The following is a 22,024-nucleotide window of genomic DNA, read 5'->3' as shown; positions in this document are numbered from 1 at the left end:
ACTTATGTGCTGACACACACACACACACACACACCAGTTAGAAAAAAATGATGAGATTAAGGATAAACTGGATGACGTTATGAATAAATTTAAGTGTTGTCACATTTAAAATTGAGCATTTCTACCCCTTTTATCTGCAGGGCCCTTCCTCACTTCCTGTAGTCATATTTTTCATCAAATTGTTTATGGACATGCATACCGCTAACCTCTGTTCTTCTCCATTAGTCACTATTTGGTCTCTAGGTTGTTGTTCTGTGTTGAAGAGGAGGCCTAATCTCCCGCACACCTGTTATGGCTGTGCCAAGCTATTAATACATTTCCTGGATGGGCCTCATAGGTCGAAAAGAGGATACACCAGGTGTCGGTTGGGAGACTGTCATGCATTCATCCTGGCTCAGAGGATACAGAGAGGTCTGAGAAACGTATGCATAAGACCTCACATATGATCCCAGAGGCAGCAACTACAGTGAAAAGTGGACCTGTTTTTTCAGATGGCAGATGGTGATGAATTGGGACTGTTATTCTTTTAACGGATGTAAGTACATCTATACTCATGTGTTATCTTTTCTTTATGGAATATTTAAAATCTTCGTACAAGGGAGCGTTCGACGAATGCATTCAGATAAACAATTTTCATTCATCCATCTGCTCGTGTCTTTCAGTTTAATTGTCAGTGGGGCTTTTAGTGGAATATGACTCATATGTAGCTATGTGTATTAGAGGTATTTTATTTCGGTTGGATCTATCAGACATTAAAGCAATCACATTTTTACAAACATCAGCTGTCAACAAAAGGAAAGCGCAATCGCAAGACTGCATGGAATATGTTCAAACAAAATAGGTCTTTTGAAATGTCTTCAAAATTTAAAGCTCACTTTTCTTTGAAATTGCTTTGCACATTTGCGTGATGCTTTAGTTAAAGACCTTTTATTATTCTTGTTTATAAACTGCTGTAAATGTGTTCTGGTCAAGATTAGGTCCAGATGTAAGGTCACGCAAGATCATACTAAACAGTTTATTAATGTTGCTGTTCGTTTTGCAAAGAAGCTGACAGAACATAAATCAGCAGATATCTTTCAAAGAAATGTTGGGTCCTTCACACGACATGATTAGAAAGTTGTATTTCGGCCTCTAATTTATCGCCGTCAACCGCATCTGACTTAGCAGTTGATGTATTCAGATTGTATTGACAGACGTCATGAAATGTCATCAAACCCCCCACACAGACACATTTTTCACCCAGTACTGGGTCCTTTATTGAAAGTTTGTTTGTTTGTTTGTTTATTGAACATAAAACATATATACAGTAATAATTTGACAGAAAATAAGGTAGATAAAAAAAGTAAAAAGAAAGAAATCAATCTTCATTCAACAGTTATTATGTTCAAGGGAGTAGGAAGAAGTAAAAAACGTATCTAGTCCTACCCCGTTATGTGTTTATATCTAATAAATCATTTTTATATCAATCAGAAAAGAAAAAAAAAGTCTTGATTATCGACTAATGTAGCCAGAAACAGTCATCTTTCTCTCTCCCTCTTTCCTGTGTGACAGTTTGGAAGGACACAGACTCAATCTGTGCGTGCGTGTCCGCGTGTGAATTTTCCAATCAAATTCAGGACAGCTCATGAATAAATGCAAATCTGTAAGAGAATGACATTTGCACTATGCAGTAAATATGATTTGCAGCATGACACTCACAAGTAGAATACAAATGTGTCTCCCATGTGTCATTTTGCACAGGACCCGCATTTGGCTGCAGATGTCTCTCCACGTTCTATATGAAGAATTATTAAAAAAATACAAATAAAAAATGAAAACTAGTAGAAGTTTGCCATTACTGGAGGCTTCACCACCACCACCACACCGCCTGAACTGATGCGATACTCCCAGTGTCATCCTTGACATGTCAGCAGTCTATTCCAGACAGTTCATCCAACAAAGTGACCCCATTACCAACCAAGGGAAGGTCTCAATGCGCCTCTCAAACCACCACGAGGTCCGATTACAGATTGTTGTTTGTACATAGAGATCAGTGCAGCCTTGGATCCATTGTGGAATCAGAATCCGCCCGGGCGCCCAGCCTGTGGAACGGAGAAGCTCCAACCCAGCAACTACTCATTGGTGTTGCTTATTCAGCTCAGCCTGCTCTCCTTCGACCTGTTTGTCAACTCATTCAGTGAGCTACTTCGAGATGTACAAGCTGTCCAACTGGTACTTTTTGTGTAAGTCCAACAGTGCAGTGAAACACGCTAGAGATGATTCCAGAACGAAAATTGTTGTACCCATCTGATAATGACAAAGCCCTTCCATGTTATAAAATATCTACTCCCTTCTTTCCTTGTCTTTCATTTATAGAATTCAGGACATTGCCATCTTGTTCAACCTCATCATCATTCTCTTGATGCTGTTTAACACCTACGTGTTCCAGGTCGGCCTGGTAGCCATATTGTTGGAGAGATTTAGAGCTTTGCTAATGCTTTCTGCACTCTATTTGACCTTCAGTGTAATACTCCATTCCTGGCTCATGGTGAGTGGGAGCAGGTATTTTGCAAAAATATGATACTGCTAACATGAACTTTCAAACCAGTAGGCCTACCAATTAAAAAATGCTTTCGCGCTCTATTCTAAAAGTGCAGTGAAAAGATTGTACCTAAGGGAAGGCACAGTTTGTGACACAGGGTTTGGGTTAATATGAGTTCATCAACTTTGCTGTATTGCATCGGTTACCATTGGAGACCAGACAATGTGTTTTTTTCTTGAACAGGCTTGAGACTAAGCCACCTATGAATGTTGTCTGTAAACCTCAAAACCAGAAAAATGCAAGTTGTTTGGCCACAACAGCAATCATGTATTCACATGTAATTTAGTCCAAACCTTGCATCGGCATTCAATCTGATCAGCATCTGCCAAACTATAAATTGGTTTCAACCACTTTGTTGTATTCATCAAGCCTTGCGTTTGAATGCAAAACAACGTTAGCATTCAAAATGTTTCAGTGACTCCGACTATCTGCTCATTCCACATCTGGTCTTTGTATTGTGTGATTAAAAGCAATGCTTGAGAGCAAAGTCAAGAGTGATGTTTTCTCCATATTTTCAGAATCTGCGATGGCTAAACACCAAACGGTTTATTTGGACAGATGGCCTTCAAGTGTTATTTGTGTTCCAAAGAGCTGGTAAGAATGCCAATGTCCCTCATATTTCAACCAAAGTGAGACACCTCATCACGTAACGACACCTTTCAATGCTGTTTGTTCAGCACGTATAGCTGATTCTAAGCATTAACGTGAAACAAATATACGGCTGGTATTCCAAGGTTACTAAGCCAATTTTAAGACGTCGTGTCTTTCTCCGCATGATTCATCTTGTATTCATGTTCACTGAAGGCCAGAGATAGCAAACTTGGGCATCACCAACGTTGTGTGCAGTTTTTCTTGATATGAACAGGTTCATGCAGTGACCCTTTTCATGTAATTTGGATTTACACGTGCAAGTAATGTAATACGTGGATCAGTAAATGAACTAATGCAGTCATTGTTCTTTCCATTTGATCCTGCCCAAAACATATCATACCCTTGCATCTTGGTTTTATCTGCACTCTGTTCTGTGGGCCGAGCGCTTTAACGTCAGGTTATTTACTGCCCACATAAATGAGTAAAACCCAACTCATGTTTTGAAAACGTTCTTTTCCAAATCAAAACTGTACATCAACTCTCTGGAAGGGCCATGAATTTTAATGATAAAAGTATAAAAACAATATTTCAAAATATTTGTAATGTGTCTCTAGCGGTCATGGTAAAAAGTGCCACCTAATTTGTGGCAAAGCATTGGAGTGAAAAGCTGATATACAAAAAACAGTAACTCTCAGTATTCGCGTTGATGACAAAATGAGATTTTGTTTTGGATTGGATTGGATACAACTTTATTGTCAATTTATCCCCCCCCCACCAGAGATACTTTACATCATAGTGTGTTTAAGAAATGTATTTCCCCGATTGTTATGTTTTCAAATGTCTTGACAGCATCTGTGTTGTACTACTACTTCTACAAGAGGACCTCGGAGTGTTTGGGTGACCCTCGCCTGTATGAGGATTCAGCGTGGCTGCGAGAGGTCTTTGCACAGGTCAGGCAGTGACCCCCACCCCTACCTCCAAACACAAAAGACACAAGACTCTCTCAAAATCCGTAAGATCAGTAGCATGTGGTAAATGGGCTTTGTTCCTCAAAAGCTGCTGCATTTTATTTTGCAAGAATAGCATATCCTCTGCCATACTGAGCCGGACTGAACTTGCCACACACCACAGGAATTATGAGAGTGAAAAATGTTATTTCAATGTGCCAAAATGTGTCCATATATTTTAAGTCTTATTTTGTTTTAAAATTTGAATGCCACGTTGGGACTTCTCAACAAGTTTAGTCTCATGTCTTTTTTTTTTTGTCGCATACTTTTAAAGACTGCATGTATTTCCATTGGTTTTATAAACATACAAATCATAACATGTATGTTGTTGTGTTTGTTATACGATATTAAACTGTTTTATTTTGATGTCGGTCGCTTATTGAACACTCATCGGAGTTAAGGTTTGGCTTCAACCTGGATTGTTTTGAGCAATATGAGTTCCATAGCCCTTTTTAAAATTGTGTGTGAACTCCCACAGTGATGCTCTCCAACATAACTGCAAGCCTTGACACAACCATTCTATCATTATTTAGAATTTCTATCATTGAAAATATTTTTGTCAGCTCTCAACTAATTACCATTTGCTTATCTTATTAAATCATCTTCACAACACACTGTAATGACATACATCACTGAGCGTTGTGCGCAAAATGTTTGTTCTCATGGCTAACAATTCAAGTATTCCTCTTTATGTGGCTTCTATGAGAAGAATGTGGCCAGTAAATGGGACCCGCTCGATAAACACTGCAGAGAATGTTATTCGGTTGCAGTGAAATAAGACGTTCAACTCCTGCAGATTTATGAACTGTCACCCTTAAATCAATGCCAAGTCGTTTAAGCCTTCCATCATTTAAGAGGATCTGAAAAAACTGTCAGGGATCGCCTGTTGTATGTGAGGGAGAATCTCTGTTTTATGGCGCTGGTGATTAAAATTTAAGGGGTCACATTTCGTCTGCTTTCCATCCTTTTTTTTCACCATCTCAGATGCTAAGGACATCTTCGAGTAGAAAAGAGTCTATTTTAACAACAAAAATCTGATAATTCCACTTAGATAAACAGTACATAGTTTTACAACAGTTCACTGTAGCCGAAAAAAATGTACGGTAACTTCCATATCATGGACACTGGGGTTTTTTTGTGTTTGCTCCCAAGATTGAAACCTCTGTGTTAAGAGTCTGGTTCAAAGCATGACGCCAGGGGACGAGTTTGGGCCTGATCCTGCAGCTCTTTCACCTCCTTGTGAAGTGACGTGTTCTCCAAGTTGAACTGTTAACCGAGAAAATATAAAGATCACCAAGAAAATAGTCAGATTTGGGCTGTAAAAAGAAATGCACAAACACATCTTTCAAGAAGAGACACAGAGGAGTCTAACTCACCCTGATAGCGTATTTGTAGAACAGTGTCGCTTCCTCTTGTCTGTCAAACTGAAATTACAACATCACACGAGTATTGTGGCCGTGAAAAGGAAATTTCCCAAGTTCAGAGAGGTGATAGAAGTGCATATGTTCTCTGATCTGAGGGTAAACCTGAGGTCTTTTAACTTGAAAAAACAAATGTCACAGGAAACCAACACCAGACATAGCATCATTTCCACTCACCCTGAGGCAAATCAGCGCCAAGTAGGCCCACACCTCGGCGTTCTGGTTGTTCAAATGGTTGGCCTCTGTCAAAGCCTCTTCAGCTATCCAAAGTTCATCCAGCTATAGACTCAAGACACGTCAAGACACTTTTAACACAGTCTTCCTTTTTCCTCATGAACATCAAAGGAAAATAAATAAATAAATACAATTCTATACAGCTTCACAATGAAAATCTGGACAACAGTGATCCCTCGCCACCTCGCGCTTCAAGTTTTGCGGCTTCAGTGTTTCACGTTTTTTTTTCCAATCATATTTTTATTTTAAAATGCAGCCATATCGGCAACCATATTGCAGAAAGGCGTAACGTTTCGCGGTGATGCGGTGAGAGAGAAGCATGCATGCCAAACAATGAGAAGATGTGACTCAGAAGCTTTGAACATGCCCATTCAAACAAGGGGCGTGAATTTGTCCGGGCGCAACATCGACGAATGACAGCACAAGTGGATTTATCCTGTGTGCTGACTGGCCACGCATCATCAACAGTCTATTGACTGCCTCGCATACTGTATGTGTCCTGTATATATTGTGTCTAATATAATGTATATATTGTGTCCTCGATAACTTTTTTTGTTTAAGCGATAACTTTTTTTGATTAGTTAAGATGCGCTCCAAGCGCTTGCCTCCACCGAATGCGTAAACCCGCTCGTTGGAGATGACAGCATCAATAGGGTCACGTTGGTTCAACGGCGGCGGCGAGGAGTTGCGTCAGTGCCTCCAGCAAAATGTCAAGTGAGAGGCGCCTTCCATGCCACCAACACAATCCTTTTCGCCTCTCTAAGAAGGCAATGTTGATCAATGTTAATTACTGTATAAGGTTTTATAATTAAAGATTTAAGTAAATACGTGTGCTGTTGTAATTTTTGTCTCAAATATGTTAAGCATAAATACGCTTTACATATTTTATACATGCTGGTATCTGTGACTGTGATATTTGTTGCTTGCAACAACATCAATAATCAAACAGACAAGGACATAACTGGTCTGTGGTCAACTGCTTGTAGTCTCAGACCTTCACCAACAGAGAGTGCTAACATAGTGCTAACATACTGTGGAACCGTGAAATCCTGGTTCACATTTAACTGTTTGCAAACATTACATCCACATACACGAAAACTCCGAGGCATTCAAATCCTCTTTCACGGTTTTCCATTTTTCGCGGTGGTGTTCAGTACCAATTAACCGCGAAAAATGAGGATTACTGTTTTAAATTAATTCATTTTTGTAAATCAAAGTTTAGAATATATATATATATATATATATATTTTTTTTTTTTGTATACCAAAGAAACATTTGTCAGACAGGAAAGCAAGTGATTTTCTTCCATCCATTCTCTGCATCTGTATTTATCTTTCTAATCACGAACTCTTATGAGAGCAATTTGATCTTATGCATAGAAGCACACAAGCTTAGAAATTAATTGCAGTGCGGATTTTGTACAACAATAACTTTTTGCAAAATGGTGTACACAATTCTCCCAACAGCACGCAATATTGCAAAATTTGAGGACGTGGTTAGTTTTCCCTGACAGATAATAATCAGAGAGAAAATAATATAGTTTGTAATACCATACGTAATTTTTAGCGTCACTAAATATTAGTAAGACTGGAGATGGCTTTTTACCCGGTAACAGGAGATACCCAGGCCCAACCAGGTGAGGCAGGAGGGAGATTTCTCACAGGCTTGCAGGTAAGTCATTTTAGCTTGCTCAAACTAAAGAGAGCAACAAAAAAGGGCAATGACGATTTGAATCCGTGACATCAAACCAACTGTCACAATCTTTCAGCAATGAGCCATGCAATGCCTGGCATATACCGGTATTATGCCTAACCTTTCTCTCCTGTAGATAGATGGATCCCAGGCGTAGAAGCACAAGGTGTGTGTCTAATGGCTGCTCTGGGAAGTCGAGGCTCCGTTCATAACTCCCCTGGGCCTCGGCAAATGAACCACAGAGGTAGTGACAGTGACCATCCAGAGCCCACATATCTGCAACCTGCTCGCAGAGTGAAAAAAAAAAACATGCTTCAGCCAACACAATGTCACAAACGTACGTGGGAAAATGTGACATAGTCTGAATAAATCACGAGCGATTATAATTCCAAAAGGTGTGTTTGAATGACACCAGCAGGGGTCCCTACCTGCTCTACCCCAAGCAGCGCCTCTCTGAGGGTGACAATGGCATTGCAATACTCAGCTCTGAGCAACTGGACACAAGCCAGATGAAAATTGTGATTGCCCTTTGAAGACAGTTCCTTGGAAAGGGCCCGCTCTGCCATCTGAGAATAGAGAGAAGGTGCCAGACTAACTGTAGATGTTACAAATGGATCTGTGACTTTCCCCAGGTTTTTGTGTTCATATGTTGAAGAGAGATCACTTAACATTTTGCCCACGGGGTTACAACATTACAATAAAAGTCAATTCTTCAATTTGTTTTCATCTATATTTGATCAGTGTGAGTCTTGACAAAAGAACTGCTGTGTGCTTCTTTACCTCCAGGGCATAATTGTGCAACAGAAATTCAAGGGTCTCGGTGTAAATGGATTTGGAGATGACTTTTTCTTTCAGCTCACTCTGCACGGTGTCACCATTCTCAGTGTCTGGGAGAAAGAAAACGGCCATTGTAGAGAGAATGGTGCCTCGCTACCGCTCAAATCTTTTCAGGTTTACAGAAAAGTTAAAAGACAGATGAATAGTAAGCAACCCGATATTAATGTCTTATGTTTATCTATCTATCTATCTATCTATCTATCTATCTATCTATCTATCTATCTATCTATCTATCTATCTATCTATCTATCTATCTATCTATCTATCTTTCTATTTTTTTTAATTGGAGTTTCAAGTACTGTATCTTGAAAATTATTTACCGGTACTCAATTAAGTGTAACTTAATAGGGGCTTTTTTTTTTCAAAATGTACATCTGCTCAGGGTGTATATTTTATTTTTAAGTAATGCACTGCTTTTTTATTTTGGCCGCTTTCTAAAGCAACCTAAATGTAAATATAATACAATACTGTGTTGTATGAAAGTGCCGTACATCAGAAATTACAAAAGCACGAATATCGGGAAACTATTCACCCTTTCATACACCAACAATGATAACTGATAACCTGGTAATCTGATAGGCTGTCCACTGTAGTAACCACTGTTCCTGAAAGTGTTAAAATAGAAACCGTCCATGTGCCATTAGATTCCTACCACTATGCTTCATATTAGGAGAGTGGCTTGTCGGTGGAATGGTCTTGTCTTCTTCCTGGCCCTTCTGCTTTTCACTTTCCTCATCTACATCCGACTCTTCCGTCTTTTGTATCTGATTGCTTGCTTCTTTTGCTTTCAGGAGGCTTTTGGCCTCTAGGAAAGCCCTCTCAGCGAGGATGGATTTATTCTGGGTGTCCTGGACCAAACCTGGAAAGCAAATGAGAACAGAATGAGACTTCCTTCTGCATGCATCTCCCCAGTTTCAGGGCTTAGACCTACCCAGCAAAGTCCAGGCTATCAAACTTAGAGGCTCTATGCTGGTTGCTCGTTCCAAGAAAGTCTCAGCCTGCTCAAAATCATTAAACAAGGCTGCCAGCACACCACACATCATCAGACTAAATGACATAAACAAACAGGTTCTGAGTTAGCGGTCCTATCTTTAGCACACACATTTGAATACCTGCATTCAACATGAAACCATGACGGCCTCGCTCTGACCTGGGCTGGTGGGATTGCTGGACGGCAACAGCATCATGGAAACACATTTTCGCCTTCATGTAATCTCCGGTCTGCATGTAGAGGTTTCCCCACTCAAACTTGTAAGAGGGATCACGGGGATGCCTAACAACGAGCTGCAGAAAATTAGAAACACCATTTATAGACATTTTTGGCTTGCTTCAGTCATCAGCACTATTGTTCAGAAGGGCAAAATACTTTGGAATCTGAAGTGACCATGCATTTGAGCAAGAGGTTCTAAATTAGAGTTGAGTTTTATTTAAAGTGTAGTTGCACCTCTTGGTAGTAGCGAACAGCTTGTTGATAATCCCCAATGAGCTGAGCCTCTCGGGCAAAGTGACTCAGATGAGAGGTACTCAAATGGATCTCCTCAGGAGAGTCGTCCTCATTTCCATTTGAATAAATCTAGTAGGGAAAGGATTAAAGTAGTTATAAAATCATCTGTGTATGTGTGCAAATGCATGTGTGTTGCATGTGCCAACGTTATTATACTTAACGAAAACTAACGGGAAAAAAAATTACAACTAAAATTGCGTTACCACTGTTGTAAACTAAATAAAAAATGAAAATTATTTTTCAAAAAATGAAAACAAAAACTACATCTTACATTTGGAAGACTATAATCAAAGCAAGTTTTAGTTTGCTTCTTTGTCAATGAATGTCATCTATGAGCCTTCAGAGTTAATTTAGATGTACCGTATTTATTTTAGTATTGCTGTATGACTGTACAAAAGAAGGAAGGTTGCACAGTCGTTTGGGAATTGTAGTTTACTATGTCACATGATACTGAGTGACCTTTTTTCTTATTATTCTCGCACTCGACAAACACTGAATACAAACTAAACTGAAATGAAGCATTTTAGAAAATAAAAACTAATTAAAACAAACAAGCCTACTCTAAAAACTAATTCAAACTGATATTTTTCCCAAGTCAAAACAAAATAAAAACTAATTCTAATGATTCCAAACTATTATAACCCTGGTGTGTTCATGTGGTTGGGAAAGTGTTTTTGTATGTACTTTGTTGAGAGCAACATGCATCTCATCCACCAGGTCCACGTAGAGCTTGCTGACGAATTCATGCAGATCCTGTTGCTCAGTAAATGTGTCAGTCTGCTGCATCTTGTCACGCACAAACCTCACCACAGTGGGCTGCACACAACAAGCACACGTACACAGTCAATCACTGCATAAAACGTGCAGACGCCAGCACACCTGGCTGACACATCTATGTTTTGAAAGTAAAATGGTGACATATGGAGTTATTCGGACCTTTATTTGCTCTTTGAAGGCAAAATATCTCCCGGACACATTAAGAGCTCCCATGAGCTGAGCCATCATTTGCTCTCGATTGCAATCATTGGGCAGTTTGAGTCGCGTTCCAAACAACTCCTCATACTGCTCCAAAATATGTTTTACCACATTGCCCACCTGCTTGTGAAAATTCAGCACTGCCTGTATGAAAGCAAATGTGTAAATACTTTAGTACAGGGTTGGGGCAAAGTATGGCCCCCCACGCCACATATAGCTCACTCTATTCCTGCCTACCAAACACATGCTGTACATTATCAAGAATACGGCAATATTTTTTGCATTAATGTAGCCGTTTTTTACCCCCAAAGAAACTGTCTAGTTAAAATGCCTTTACCATCATCATCATCAATATCCATCCATTATCTGATCAGCTTATCATCAGGAGGTTTGCAGGCATGCTAGAGCCTATCCCAGCTGTCTTCGGGCAGTAGGCGGGGGGCACCCTGAACTGGTTGCCAGCCAATCGCAGAGCACAAATAGACAAACATTTGCACTCAACCTCACACCAAGGGACAATTTAGAGTGTTCCATTAACCTGCCATGCATGTTTTTGGAACGTGGTAGGAAACCGGAGTACCCGGAGAAAACCCACACGGGCCCGGGGAGAACATGCAAACTCCACACAGGATGGCAGGAGCCAGAATTGAACCCTGCACCTCTGCACTGTTAGGCCGACGTGCTAACCAGTCAACCGCCCATCATCATCGATATTATTATTATTTATTTTATCATTAAATAATTATATACATTTTATCATTAAATAATTATTATATTGCTATACTGGAAACAATAACAGAAAAAGGTATGAGTCAAATATTTTACTTTTTCTTAACTAATTGGTTAGTTATGATTAAATTAAATAATATAAATGTGAAAATAGAATAATAATCTTTTATCATCAGACTAAACAATTTTACATACACTTTCGATCCCATCACCAAATGGTGTGGACAATCTGTCCATTTTAAAATATGAAATGTGGCTGGCTCTTTAGCACAAAGGTTGCCCCGCCCTACCGTAGTTTAGTAGGTAAAGAAGATATGAGTGATGACTAATAGTGTTTGCGTACAGACATTCTCAAACAGTCCAAAAACATGTACAGTGTGTTGGGTTCGTTGAAGTGTGGATCAAATCCATCCGTAAGATTAACTGTTTCAGGACTAACATGCCTAACAAGTCATTCACTTCCTATTGTGCAAAAAGTATTGGTAAGCTGAAAATGTCCATTCAAAATCCCTGGAAGTAAGCGCCTTTATCAAGAAATGACAAAACAAAGCCATAAACCCTCCTCTATCAAACGTTTCAGTTGGCACAGTGCAGTTAAAAAGCCAAGACTTCTGTACTTGATGATCCATCAGTGTACCCCTTTGTATCCCAGTGTACCTGCAAATTCAGTATCAATTCAGTTTAAAAGGTGTTCCCCAATACTTTTTGTCCATATCGCGTATGACCAGATAAATGGTGTCTGTTATTTACTCGTTCAGCTTTGTTAGGTCCTCCAGAAGATGGAGGTCTCGGAGGGATCAGTGCTCTCACTCTGCAGGAGATACAGAAATATGCATGTTTTTACTCACTCTCCCAACATCATGTATCTAACTTGCAAAAATCTAGCATACAGAGTATTCTATCAAAATTATTTTACTGCTCATATTCTGCAACAACTTTGCAAAATATTATATGGTTGAGGTAAGAACTCTGGATTTGTAATCTGGAGTGTATTACAGTACCTTCTTGCCAACTCTTCGGAAGATGTTTTGGGGATTAGTGCATTCGTCAGTGTAATTTCAATCATAACATATGTCCTGAAGTCTATGTACGCCTGCCATTAATGAATAAGAGATTGTGTCATGTTGAGGGTTCATTTCAAGAGTCATCTTTTGGAAAAGATGCACAAGCTTACTTTCCTGTCTGGAGGGATGTGATCAGCTCCATTCAAATCAGTCACGCTTGCCACTCCACTCTGATTGCCAGTCGCCTGGCACAATATCGACCACACCAATTAAAATAAATTGGCGGTAAACTACACAAAATGTACCTGTTGCTTCTAATGGAGATTAATAGATATCAAACAAAGAGGAGGGACACAACCAACTGCTCATGATATCTAAAGAGCTAATACTTTATCATAGGCTAAGGCCTTATGTTTTCACATAGTTATTGTAGGCCACTACTGTATATTTTGTACCTATTACTATGTAGAACAAAACACGGAAGATGGCATCACTTCCCACCATGTGAATAAATTATGAAATTCCTAAACATACTAACCTTAACATGTGCCTTGGTGTCCTTGGCCTTTCCCGTGTTTGTCTTTACAGAGCTTGTAGCTGTTGCTGTACCAGAACGTTCTTTGTTGCCTCCAGGCTTTAACTGCTCTTTCAACAAACTGACATTTCGCCTGGTCTACAGAACACAGAAAAAAAGTTTATAACACATCATTAGAATATGAGGTGTATTTTAAGTACTGTGTACTTTGGTTTATGATCCATCCATCCATTTTCCGATTTGCTTTATCCTCACAAGGTTTGCGAGGGGTGCTGGAGCCTGTCCCAGCCGTCTTCGGGCAGTAGGCGGGTGACACCCTGAACCGGTTGCCAGCCAATCGCAGGGCACACAGACACAAACAACCATCCAGACTCACACTCACACCGAGGGACAATTTTGAGTGTTCAATCAGCCTGCCATGCATGTTTTTGGAACGTGGGAGGAAAACCAGAGTACCCGGAGAAAACCCACGCAGGCCCGGGGAGAACATGCAAACTCCACACAGGACGGCCGGAGCTGGAATTGAACCCGGTACCTCTGCACTGTGAGGTTGATGCGCTAACCACTGGACCACCAGGCTGCCTTGGTTTATGATGTGAGAGAATATCCTCATGCAACATTTACACAGGAAGGGGGTAAGTATCAGATTGGGTCACATTAGTGTTGAGAAATGGTTCACAGTGATGAGTGGTGAGTCAGCTGATCATAACTGTCATAAGTCTGTGAGTACTGTGTATCTGGCTTGAATGCTCCTCTGGGTGAGAGTACCGGTAAATATTTCTTTTCTTGGGATTTCATTAACTGGATTGACTAACAACAAAAATAACTAAAAATGAGAACCAGATATTGAATGAAAAATGATGTCAATAAAAGTTTGCCGAACTGGAAATATTATTCAAGACATCTTGAATCACGAATAGAGGAAGCTCAATTCAAAATTTTAATTCATGAAACATTTTAAAGTGTGCTTCTCGTACCTTGTTAAGTAATAAAGTGCTCGAGTAAGGTTGAATACTGTATGCTCCTCGGATATGGGTAACTCCTGGATACAATAAGCGGCCCATATCAATAAAGGCCACACCATGGCAGGGGATATGTGGGTCCTCTTCAGCTTGCTACACAGAAAAAAAAGTATCATTCATTATCAGAAAAGAGCCACGCAGTGGTTAATGCTGGCACACACTGGTGCAAGCGTTCACTGCTGGCTTTGTTGTGTTTTCATGCCGGTCTTGCTGATATCACCAGCTCCCACCAGAGCAACAAAGCATGAAAGTTTTACTGGCCGACTGTGGCTCAGGTGGTAGAGCGGGTTGATCAGTGACCGAAGGTTTAACCTTTTCAGTCCTCGCTTGTTTTCATGCTGGTGTCATCAGCTACCAGCATGCTGGTCTTGCTGGTGACATGAGCAAGACCAACATGCTGGTTTGGTGTCATCAGCTGGTTTTATTGTGTTTCCGTGCTGGTTTTGCTGATCATGAAAACAAAACCATCATAAGGAGGTTATGTTGGTGAGCACCCATGCTGGTCTATGCTTCGATCAAGGTGCTGCATTAGCTGGTTAAAGCCACACAACACATAAAATGTTCCCATCCTAGTCTCACCACCTTGGAAGCTGCTCCCGACTTTTCATTGGCAATAGTTGACTTCATGATCTCAAGTGGCCAGAATCTGCTCTCTGTGATTTTCTGACGCAGCCTGAAATCACAGGCAGCATTGCAATACATCATCTCGCATCTTAATGCCAACCTTATTACTGCACACACATCGTGTCATATAATACGATTTGCACACACATCATGTCATATAATACGATTTGAATGGCATAGGCACACGCAGAATAATGGGACAGCCCATTTCATCAAACTAGTCTTGCATTTGGATTTTGCTGCCTGTGGTTAACGATCAGCCAAAAGATAAGTCTCCTATGCTTGCATCTATCTGCTTCAATGTGTTATTTGTAATGTGATGCTTGTGAAGTAAGCGCATAAAGTAAAACAATTTCAATAAGCGACTTTTGAGAGTTTCAACAATTCACAGGGAGATATTGAATGAGAAATGAATTTGGCAATACCTATACACATCATCCCTCAGATGGGGAAATAAAGTTCTGTGTGAAGCTGACCTGGTAACTCCTTCGGCATTCAGAAAACAGGTCATTTCTGTGTCCCAGCTCACTCTGTTGAGTAAGGTCTCTGCTTCATTACGGAACTCACGGTCCTGTAGTGGACATTCACACCTTCAGCCTTGTGGTTTATTTTAAGTCATTATCTTCTCCTCTATACTTTGAAATGTCTCCTCTAAATTCTAAGTCAATAATCAAATGAATCATTGATATCTTTTGACATATACCATGTGTGTAGGCATAAGAATGATGCTCTAGTCTATAGCATCCATTCGTAGTAGCGGTTTTTGATTGACAGTTGAGCTTGGCATGTTTTTGTCGCATTGAGTGGATATGCCTGCAGCATTTTAACATTCCTATCATAAACAGAAGTGAGCCATTGTATAATTTAAACATAATTCAATCTTTGAAGAAGCCTGGCATTGTTGGTTTCAAAGGCACTTTTGGAATTAAAGCCTTGCTTTATTTAATCAACTGTTTTGTTGTTGCTGTTGTTGTTGTTTTTTATTGCCCTGGTCGGCCAGGCCCTTCCATATTTCACAGTAAATTCTAATTGTAGTTCAACGGTCATCATCACCCTTCTATTTTTCGGCCCCTACCCACAAAAAACACAAATTTAAAAAAAATCACTTGCTAAGAAAGCTGAAGTCTCACAAGATTTGTTGGAGTTTTGTGTCCTTGAGTGTTTTGAAAGGCGCTTATAAATAAAATGTATTATTATTATTATTATATTGTGAAATGTCACACATGATGATGATTGGCTAAGTCTTGACTGTGATGCATACTTGGTTAAACTTGCAACTGTGGGGAGTTTGACTTCAGAGGTTCCACTGTACTGAATGCATAGCCTGGTGAATAGTACTATCTACTATATTCGGTATTGCCTGAATTTGGGGGTAGATTACCTCTAAACCAGTAAGCTCGCCATCTTCTTGATCAATGGGTTGGGTGTGGAAAAAGGCCCCAGGCAAGAAGTGGTTCCCTGGAGCGAGCGGGGCATGATGAGGTCTCTTCCTCTGTCGGCCATTGTCTTCTCTGTGGCCCCCGGCCTTCAGCTGTCCTTCGCTAAACAACAAGAGCTGGTCTTTCTGGGAGGCAGAGGAGCAATTGAACACCAAAGCAGTTACTTTTGTAAGTTGCAGGAAAAATTGCGAACCGTTTTTCATGACAATATTAATACTGCAATACAACAGCAGAATTCGAATTGTTACCTTCGCCAAGTACAAAGCGCAGGCAAAGGGTTCTGTTGTTATTCAAATAAAATGTTTATTTCATAACTTCACAAAACTTTGCACAAAGGTAATGCATAAGCCAAGGAACAACCTGTGAAATGTAGGCACAAATACTTTTCTCAATGAATTATTTATTTTTGGTTGATTCCCTATGCCGTTAAAGAAAACCATTCACAATTCCCTGAGCAAAAAGGCTTCAATCGTCCTCTATATACAAGAAGTAGCCTGCCAGCTACCGAAGAGTTAGTCAAACAGATACAAGTCATGAGAGACACTTTTTTTTGGAGGGGGGGCTGTTAAGTGTTGAGCCTCGGTGAAGGTGTGCGCACTGTTGGGTGTCATTCTGGTTCATACCAGGCTATTCTGTACTGTAAGATAAGAGGGTACATAAAAAGCAAAGGGTCACACTCACCTCTGCGGTATATGGGACCTCCATTATAGCAGTGCATATATACGGAGGGGCGGTTGGCCCAAAACCTTGATTAAATGTGTCAGGGAGCGAATAGGCTGTCTCCAAAGACACCTTCATCAGGTTGGAAGTTGCAAGTTGCTCTTCAGTCAGTAATGGAGCTGACGCACTTACACATACGTCCAAAATGGGGTGCTGCATGGGTAAAATGTCTTGGATTATTGTGTGAAAACAACACTAGAATGTAAAAATAGCAAAAGTGATTTCCTTCCAAAACGGAGGAGGTCATTTTGTAATTGATGAGAGTCTGATGGGTGTGAATTTAACCAACGTAGTGTGTGTGTGTGGGGGGGGGGGGGGGGGGTGATATGCATTGGGTTCCTTGCAATAATTTGTGTTTTACTAAATCCAATCAATGTCAAACAGGCTGTAGTGTGGTATGGCATTGTAAAAATTTAAGTTGATGATTAAGGAAGCAGCAAACTTCTTCTTAGGATATGCAACAGAAGGCATCTCAATGTGTTATGAAATACAAAGCAAACACTGTGTCTGAATACAGCATTGGGTTATGTCTAATGACAATAATAATCATAATAATAATTTCTTCACTCAGCCCCAGGTGGGGAATAGGCAATCCGATCTTTAAACATCAATTGCGAAAACAAGTCTCTGTTACTGAAAGGAAACGAACTGAAATCACTGATGGTTCATAACTTTGTCATTTGAGAAGCACCTTTTTAATACTAAAAAGAATGTAATTATCGACTCATGCCACACACTCTATTCAATTTTTACTCACACACACTACAAATTGAAATAAAATAACCATAATATTTAACTATAATTAATTATAACACAGTTGTGGAAAGTTTATGGAGTTTTAAGTTTATAGACACTCATCATTTTGGTTAAATTATTTAGCTGCAACAGCGTGTCAAAATGAATGAAACACTTTTCGCCATGATCAGTGCAGTTCTTAGCAAAGCTAACTGACCTTGGCAATGAGGGGTGGGACGGATCCCTTCTCTGGGGCAGCGTTCGTTGCATGCAGTGCCACTGTGCATGAGAAGCTGCATTGACCTGTCCGCAGAAAGTTGTTAGTACACAGCCTAGGATTCTCCAGGAATCAAGAGACTCTTTACTCTTTGTGTATATTACTTAGTTGATATACCATTCTTTTAGTATCTCAGAAAGTTGTACAGCATCTCCCGATGCCATTTGAATTAAAAGATCAAAATGTCATACTTATCAATGTTGGCTGTTATCAAGTTCACGAATCAATTAAAAAAAAATCATCAGTAAAATGAACAAGCATATTAAAAGCATCCATTTACCTTGCAGCAAAGGCAGCAGATCAATCACTGCCTGGGCCAGGACTATTGACTTTGCCTCCACTTTTTTCTTCTCTGGAACAACCTCTATCAACGTCACTGACAGTAACAAAATTATTCACACAAACATACTATTTTGCTCACAATCAAACTTGAATTGTTCTTGTAAAAACTACTTGAATGGGAATAATTCTAATAATAATAATAATAATGCATTTTATTTATAAGCGCCTTTCAAGAAACCCAAGGACAATGGTAACTGTTCCATCCATTCCAAAATTAAGTAAGAGTTGTATTTTCCTCTTTTGGGGGGGTTGTGGGGAGGGGGTGTTGCTTCTTTTTTTTTTTTTTTTTTGCTGTTATTGCTGTATACATTTGGGTTTATCATCAAATGATGAAGAGAAGAACATTTTAGCTTTTATTACACAATACTTAAACCTTAGAACAGTTGTCAAACTCAAGGCCCGCCGGGGTTACGGTATATGGTTTCACACCCATAACGGTAACTACAATGTGGCCCGCGACACAAATGAGTTTGACATCCCTGACTTAGAAGGTAACAGCCGTTGTTTAAACCCAATCACCACACAAAACAAAGACGAAGCTTTATCAAAGTGATGAATGGGCTCATTGAAAAAAGTGCAGGTAGTTTCGTTGCTTGGGCCTGCATGTCTTCTTCTGGGGCACGGTCATTGATATTTGTTGGTGTAAGATAATTACCCAAAACACTGCCAACCAAGGAGTTCATCAGGGGCAGGAAGTGAAAGGTTTTGGACTGGACAAATTAGTCTCAAGATTTAAAACCAATCAAACTTTTTTTGTAGACTGGATGGAGCCATTCCTTAAAACATCTGAAAGAGGCTTCAGTGAAAGCACGGAAAAAACATCACAAAAGAAAATTACTAAAGTTTGGTTATGTTGGACGGCCACAAACTTAATACTGTTATAGCAGGAAAAATGAATGACAAGAAAGCCATTTCGGGCAATTTTAAGTCCATCTGTTAAAATACTTTAACCGGAAAAATGCCTTCCTGTATGGCTGCTAGGCCCCTTTCTAAATAAGGCTGTCTACATTGTGTGTCCAAATCAAAATGCCAATATGGGTACCTGGAAATAAAATTGAAAATGTTGATCTCTTATGTCATCATCTTTTTATGTTAAATCCAAATCTTTTCAGTCCACAGCAAAAATAAATTACTTGGCTCCAATACTCTCGAAGGGAAGTACAGTAATAGTGGAACAGAACAGAAATATTTGAGCTAATTAAGTGTGTCATGCACTGGTTCAGTAAAAAAAAACAAACGGAATGAAGCAATATACAGTACCTACGACTGGTTTATGAGGTATGTCACTGAGAGCCAGAACTGCATTGCAGCAGGGAAAACTGTGGGTGAAGTCATACTCAATGTATTGGGCTGCAGGATCAACTGTACGCTTTTCAGACTCTGCCAACATCGTACCATTGATCTCCATCCGAAGAAAACTTTGGATATTTCCAACCTTTTTTCCATGCTTACAAAAAGAAGTAATTTTGAATTAGGAGTGGAAGTACCAATTTAATAAGACTTAATTAACGTTATTGTAAAAACAAAATGTAATAATGTTGTCCTGAAATCAAGGGTGCTGACACAATGCATAGCACGATAGTCAGTAGAGTGTTAGTGAAACAATGATGAAACAAATCTCAAAATGATACAAATCAATGGAAAATTGCATGAATAATGGCCTCTCGGCTAATTGTTTAAAGAAAGCAGGATCTGATGACAACGTGAAGCCGTCTTTACTCACCATGTTAGTTGCACGAGTGATAGTTATTTTGATGTCAAATACATTTTCTGACTCCATACCAGACTCCATCATTCAAGTCAAACTGTGAAACGAACTGAGAATGACAGTTATAGAAATTAGTGTGACTGTTAGTGTCCATTGATCCATCCATTCATTATTTACTCCACTTATCCTCACGTGCAGGAGCCTATCCCAGCTGTCTTTGGGCAGCAGGCAGGAGACACCCGAAACTGGTTGCCAGCCAATCGCAAGTCACACATACACGCTCACAATTACACTTAAGGACAATTTAGAGGGTTCAATTAACCTGCACTGCGTGTTTTTGGAACGTGGGAGAAAACCCAGGCAGGAATAGGGAGAACATGCAAACTCTACACTGAGAGGCCGGAGCCCAGATTTTAACCCTGGACCGCTTGACTGTGAGGCGCATATGCTAAACAGTTGTCTACTGAGCTGCCCAGTGTTCATTTAATTATTTTGTATTTCATGATGTCCTGATTTTAATCATATGTGAAGCTACTACTATACAGTTGTTAACATAATACCATTCGATATTTAATATTTAGAGCATTTTTCAAAAGAAATAGGTGTTTTTTTATTTATTTAACCTGTTCCAAAGACAAACTATTGCACGTTTTAGTCAATCGGCATAATAATAAGAAGAATTGAAACACATAAATACGCAAACTAAGTGTTAGAGAACGTCAGATGCATAAACATAGCAAAGCTGAAGAAAGTTTCCCGAAATTTTACTAAAAGTATACTGCCTCATCTACAGAGTCCTAGTTCGTTCTTTGCCACGAACCACGAAGGGACAGCATTTTCGGTTCTGCGTTTTATTTACGTTCCTGAAGCCGTTGCCTATAGCAACAAATGTTTTCTGTCCATTGCAATTGCCGCATCGCTTCACGTACAAGGCGAAGTTGCAGCTTGCTTTTGTTGGGATGAAGGATGTATTTTCCACAAGTTATCATAAAAACTCTCTTACATGTTTTCTACAGTGTCTCGCGCTTGGCATTAAACAACATTCACGAAGATCATAACTCACCAAACAAATGGCATGCCGTCAAACGTAACTTTTTGTGAATGCCACGCAAAGTAGAGAAAAAACTCACCCAACAAACAAAAAAAGAAAGCCTCGCTCTATGGGGTGCCTGGTGCACCTTAAAGGACACCTCTCTCGCACTTTGTTTCCTCTCCACAATCTTGCACACTAATCTAACTCGTGACGCCACTCCCCAAATGTACTCTGACGTCACAAAGATACATTCCGCAAAGTGGTAACTATGGTGACAGCTTCCGCTGTAGTGCTGAACTTTTCTTTTTCCTTCTATATCAAGTTCAAGGTCAAGTCAACTTTATTGTCAAATGTGCTCTATGTGCAACACACAGCACAGATGACATTTCTTTCCTCTCAACCACAGGAGAGAGAGGTTATATGTCATGTTATTTCCCCCACAAAAGGCAAACACTTCAACAAATCCACTTGTGCTATAATGGCAGAGGCGGTATAAAGGTACTGTACTCACAAGTAAGCTGACTTGTGAAACACAACAAAACGGTAAAAAGTATTGATTCAATTACTTTAGTAGAGGTAAAAAGTACATATTCAAAAATGGACACAAAGACAACTAAAAATGAGCCGTCAAGTATATTCACTACCCATTGCATAATGGAAAAAAAATATTCTCTGCAATTTCTCTCTGATTGATTTGTGATGGACAACCAGATGTATGACAAAAATGCTGTTTCAAAATGTCTTCATACATTTGAAGTACGTGCTATTTTTGGTAAGACATTGCATCTAAAAAGATTCACTATCCTCCCCCGACCCCAACAACAAAGGGTTTGAAGCAAAGGACAAAATAACAACATGCTGTAGTTTTCTTCTTGTGTAATAGGCACTCTTGCATTAAAAGGGTGGCACAAAACTAGTGAACAAGAAACCAACATTAAGTGCAAAAACTAATTTTGTAATTTTTTTCACAAAAAATATTCTTGATGTTCTATATTTGTCCTGCGTATCATTCCA

The 22,024-nt window shown here is 39.6% G+C and overlaps 2 protein-coding genes across 7 annotated transcripts; one reads left to right on the top strand and one right to left on the bottom strand.

The window, feature by feature from the left end:
* Window positions 1-359: 359 nt before the first annotated feature.
* On the top strand, window positions 360-4,545 carry LOC147207383 (transmembrane protein 138-like). The gene is made up of 5 exons (XM_086106565.1): window positions 360-535; window positions 1,741-2,222; window positions 2,356-2,527; window positions 3,100-3,175; window positions 4,022-4,545. The coding sequence occupies exons 3-5, from the start codon at window positions 2,402-2,404 to the stop codon at window positions 4,132-4,134; spliced, it is 315 nt and encodes a 104-aa protein (XP_085962691.1). The 5' UTR covers window positions 360-535; window positions 1,741-2,222; window positions 2,356-2,401; the 3' UTR covers window positions 4,135-4,545.
* Window positions 3,905-21,201, bottom strand: cfap70 (cilia and flagella associated protein 70). 6 transcript variants are annotated; one of them, XM_086106559.1, is made up of 27 exons: window positions 21,108-21,201; window positions 19,993-20,086; window positions 19,530-19,716; window positions 18,208-18,303; window positions 17,868-17,953; window positions 16,877-17,068; window positions 16,138-16,320; window positions 15,233-15,327; window positions 14,715-14,805; window positions 14,088-14,225; window positions 13,114-13,248; window positions 12,746-12,820; window positions 12,573-12,664; window positions 12,322-12,382; window positions 10,804-10,986; window positions 10,552-10,683; window positions 9,808-9,936; window positions 9,476-9,647; window positions 9,295-9,384; window positions 9,016-9,222; window positions 8,307-8,413; window positions 7,955-8,092; window positions 7,648-7,809; window positions 7,440-7,529; window positions 5,778-5,879; window positions 5,556-5,603; window positions 3,905-5,445 (listed from the first exon to the last, which is right to left on the bottom strand). In XM_086106559.1, exons 2-27 carry the CDS (start codon window positions 20,062-20,064, stop codon window positions 5,347-5,349), a joined length of 3,162 nt encoding a protein of 1,053 aa, XP_085962685.1. In that variant the 5' UTR covers window positions 20,065-20,086; window positions 21,108-21,201; the 3' UTR covers window positions 3,905-5,346. The 6 variants fall into 6 exon arrangements, with proteins under 6 accessions (XP_085962685.1, XP_085962686.1, XP_085962687.1 ...); XM_086106560.1 differs by having other exon boundaries at window positions 21,041-21,179; XM_086106561.1 differs by having other exon boundaries at window positions 9,295-9,410; window positions 9,514-9,647; window positions 19,993-21,188.
* Window positions 21,202-22,024: the final 823 nt, after the last annotated feature.

The sequence above is a fragment of the Hippocampus guttulatus genome, chromosome 3, assembly GCF_054856545.1.
Source record: "Hippocampus guttulatus isolate MCC_2025c chromosome 3, RoL_Hgut_1.0, whole genome shotgun sequence".
Lineage (NCBI taxonomy): Eukaryota > Metazoa > Chordata > Actinopteri > Syngnathiformes > Syngnathidae > Hippocampus > Hippocampus guttulatus.
The sequence above is the reverse complement of the archived record's forward strand: the minus strand, read 5'-3'. Positions and strand labels throughout refer to the sequence as shown.

Coding starts and splice junctions, on each gene's coding strand:
- LOC147207383 (XM_086106565.1), top strand. CDS start 2,402: ATGCTGTTTAACACCTACGTGTTCCAGGTCGGCCTGGTAGCCATATTG. Junction 2,528..3,099: donor TACTCCATTCCTGGCTCATG/GTGAGTGGGAGC, acceptor CCATATTTTCAG/AATCTGCGATGGCTAAACAC. Junction 3,176..4,021: donor ATTTGTGTTCCAAAGAGCTG/GTAAGAATGCCA, acceptor ATGTCTTGACAG/CATCTGTGTTGTACTACTAC.
- cfap70 (XM_086106559.1), bottom strand. CDS start 20,064: ATGATGGAGTCTGGTATGGAGTCAGAAAATGTATTTGACATCAAAATA. Junction 14,806..15,232: donor AATGCCGAAGGAGTTACCAG/GTCAGCTTCACA, acceptor CTGTGATTTCAG/GCTGCGTCAGAAAATCACAG. Junction 9,937..10,551: donor TGCATGTTGCTCTCAACAAA/GTACATACAAAA, acceptor TTTCCCTACTAG/ATTTATTCAAATGGAAATGA.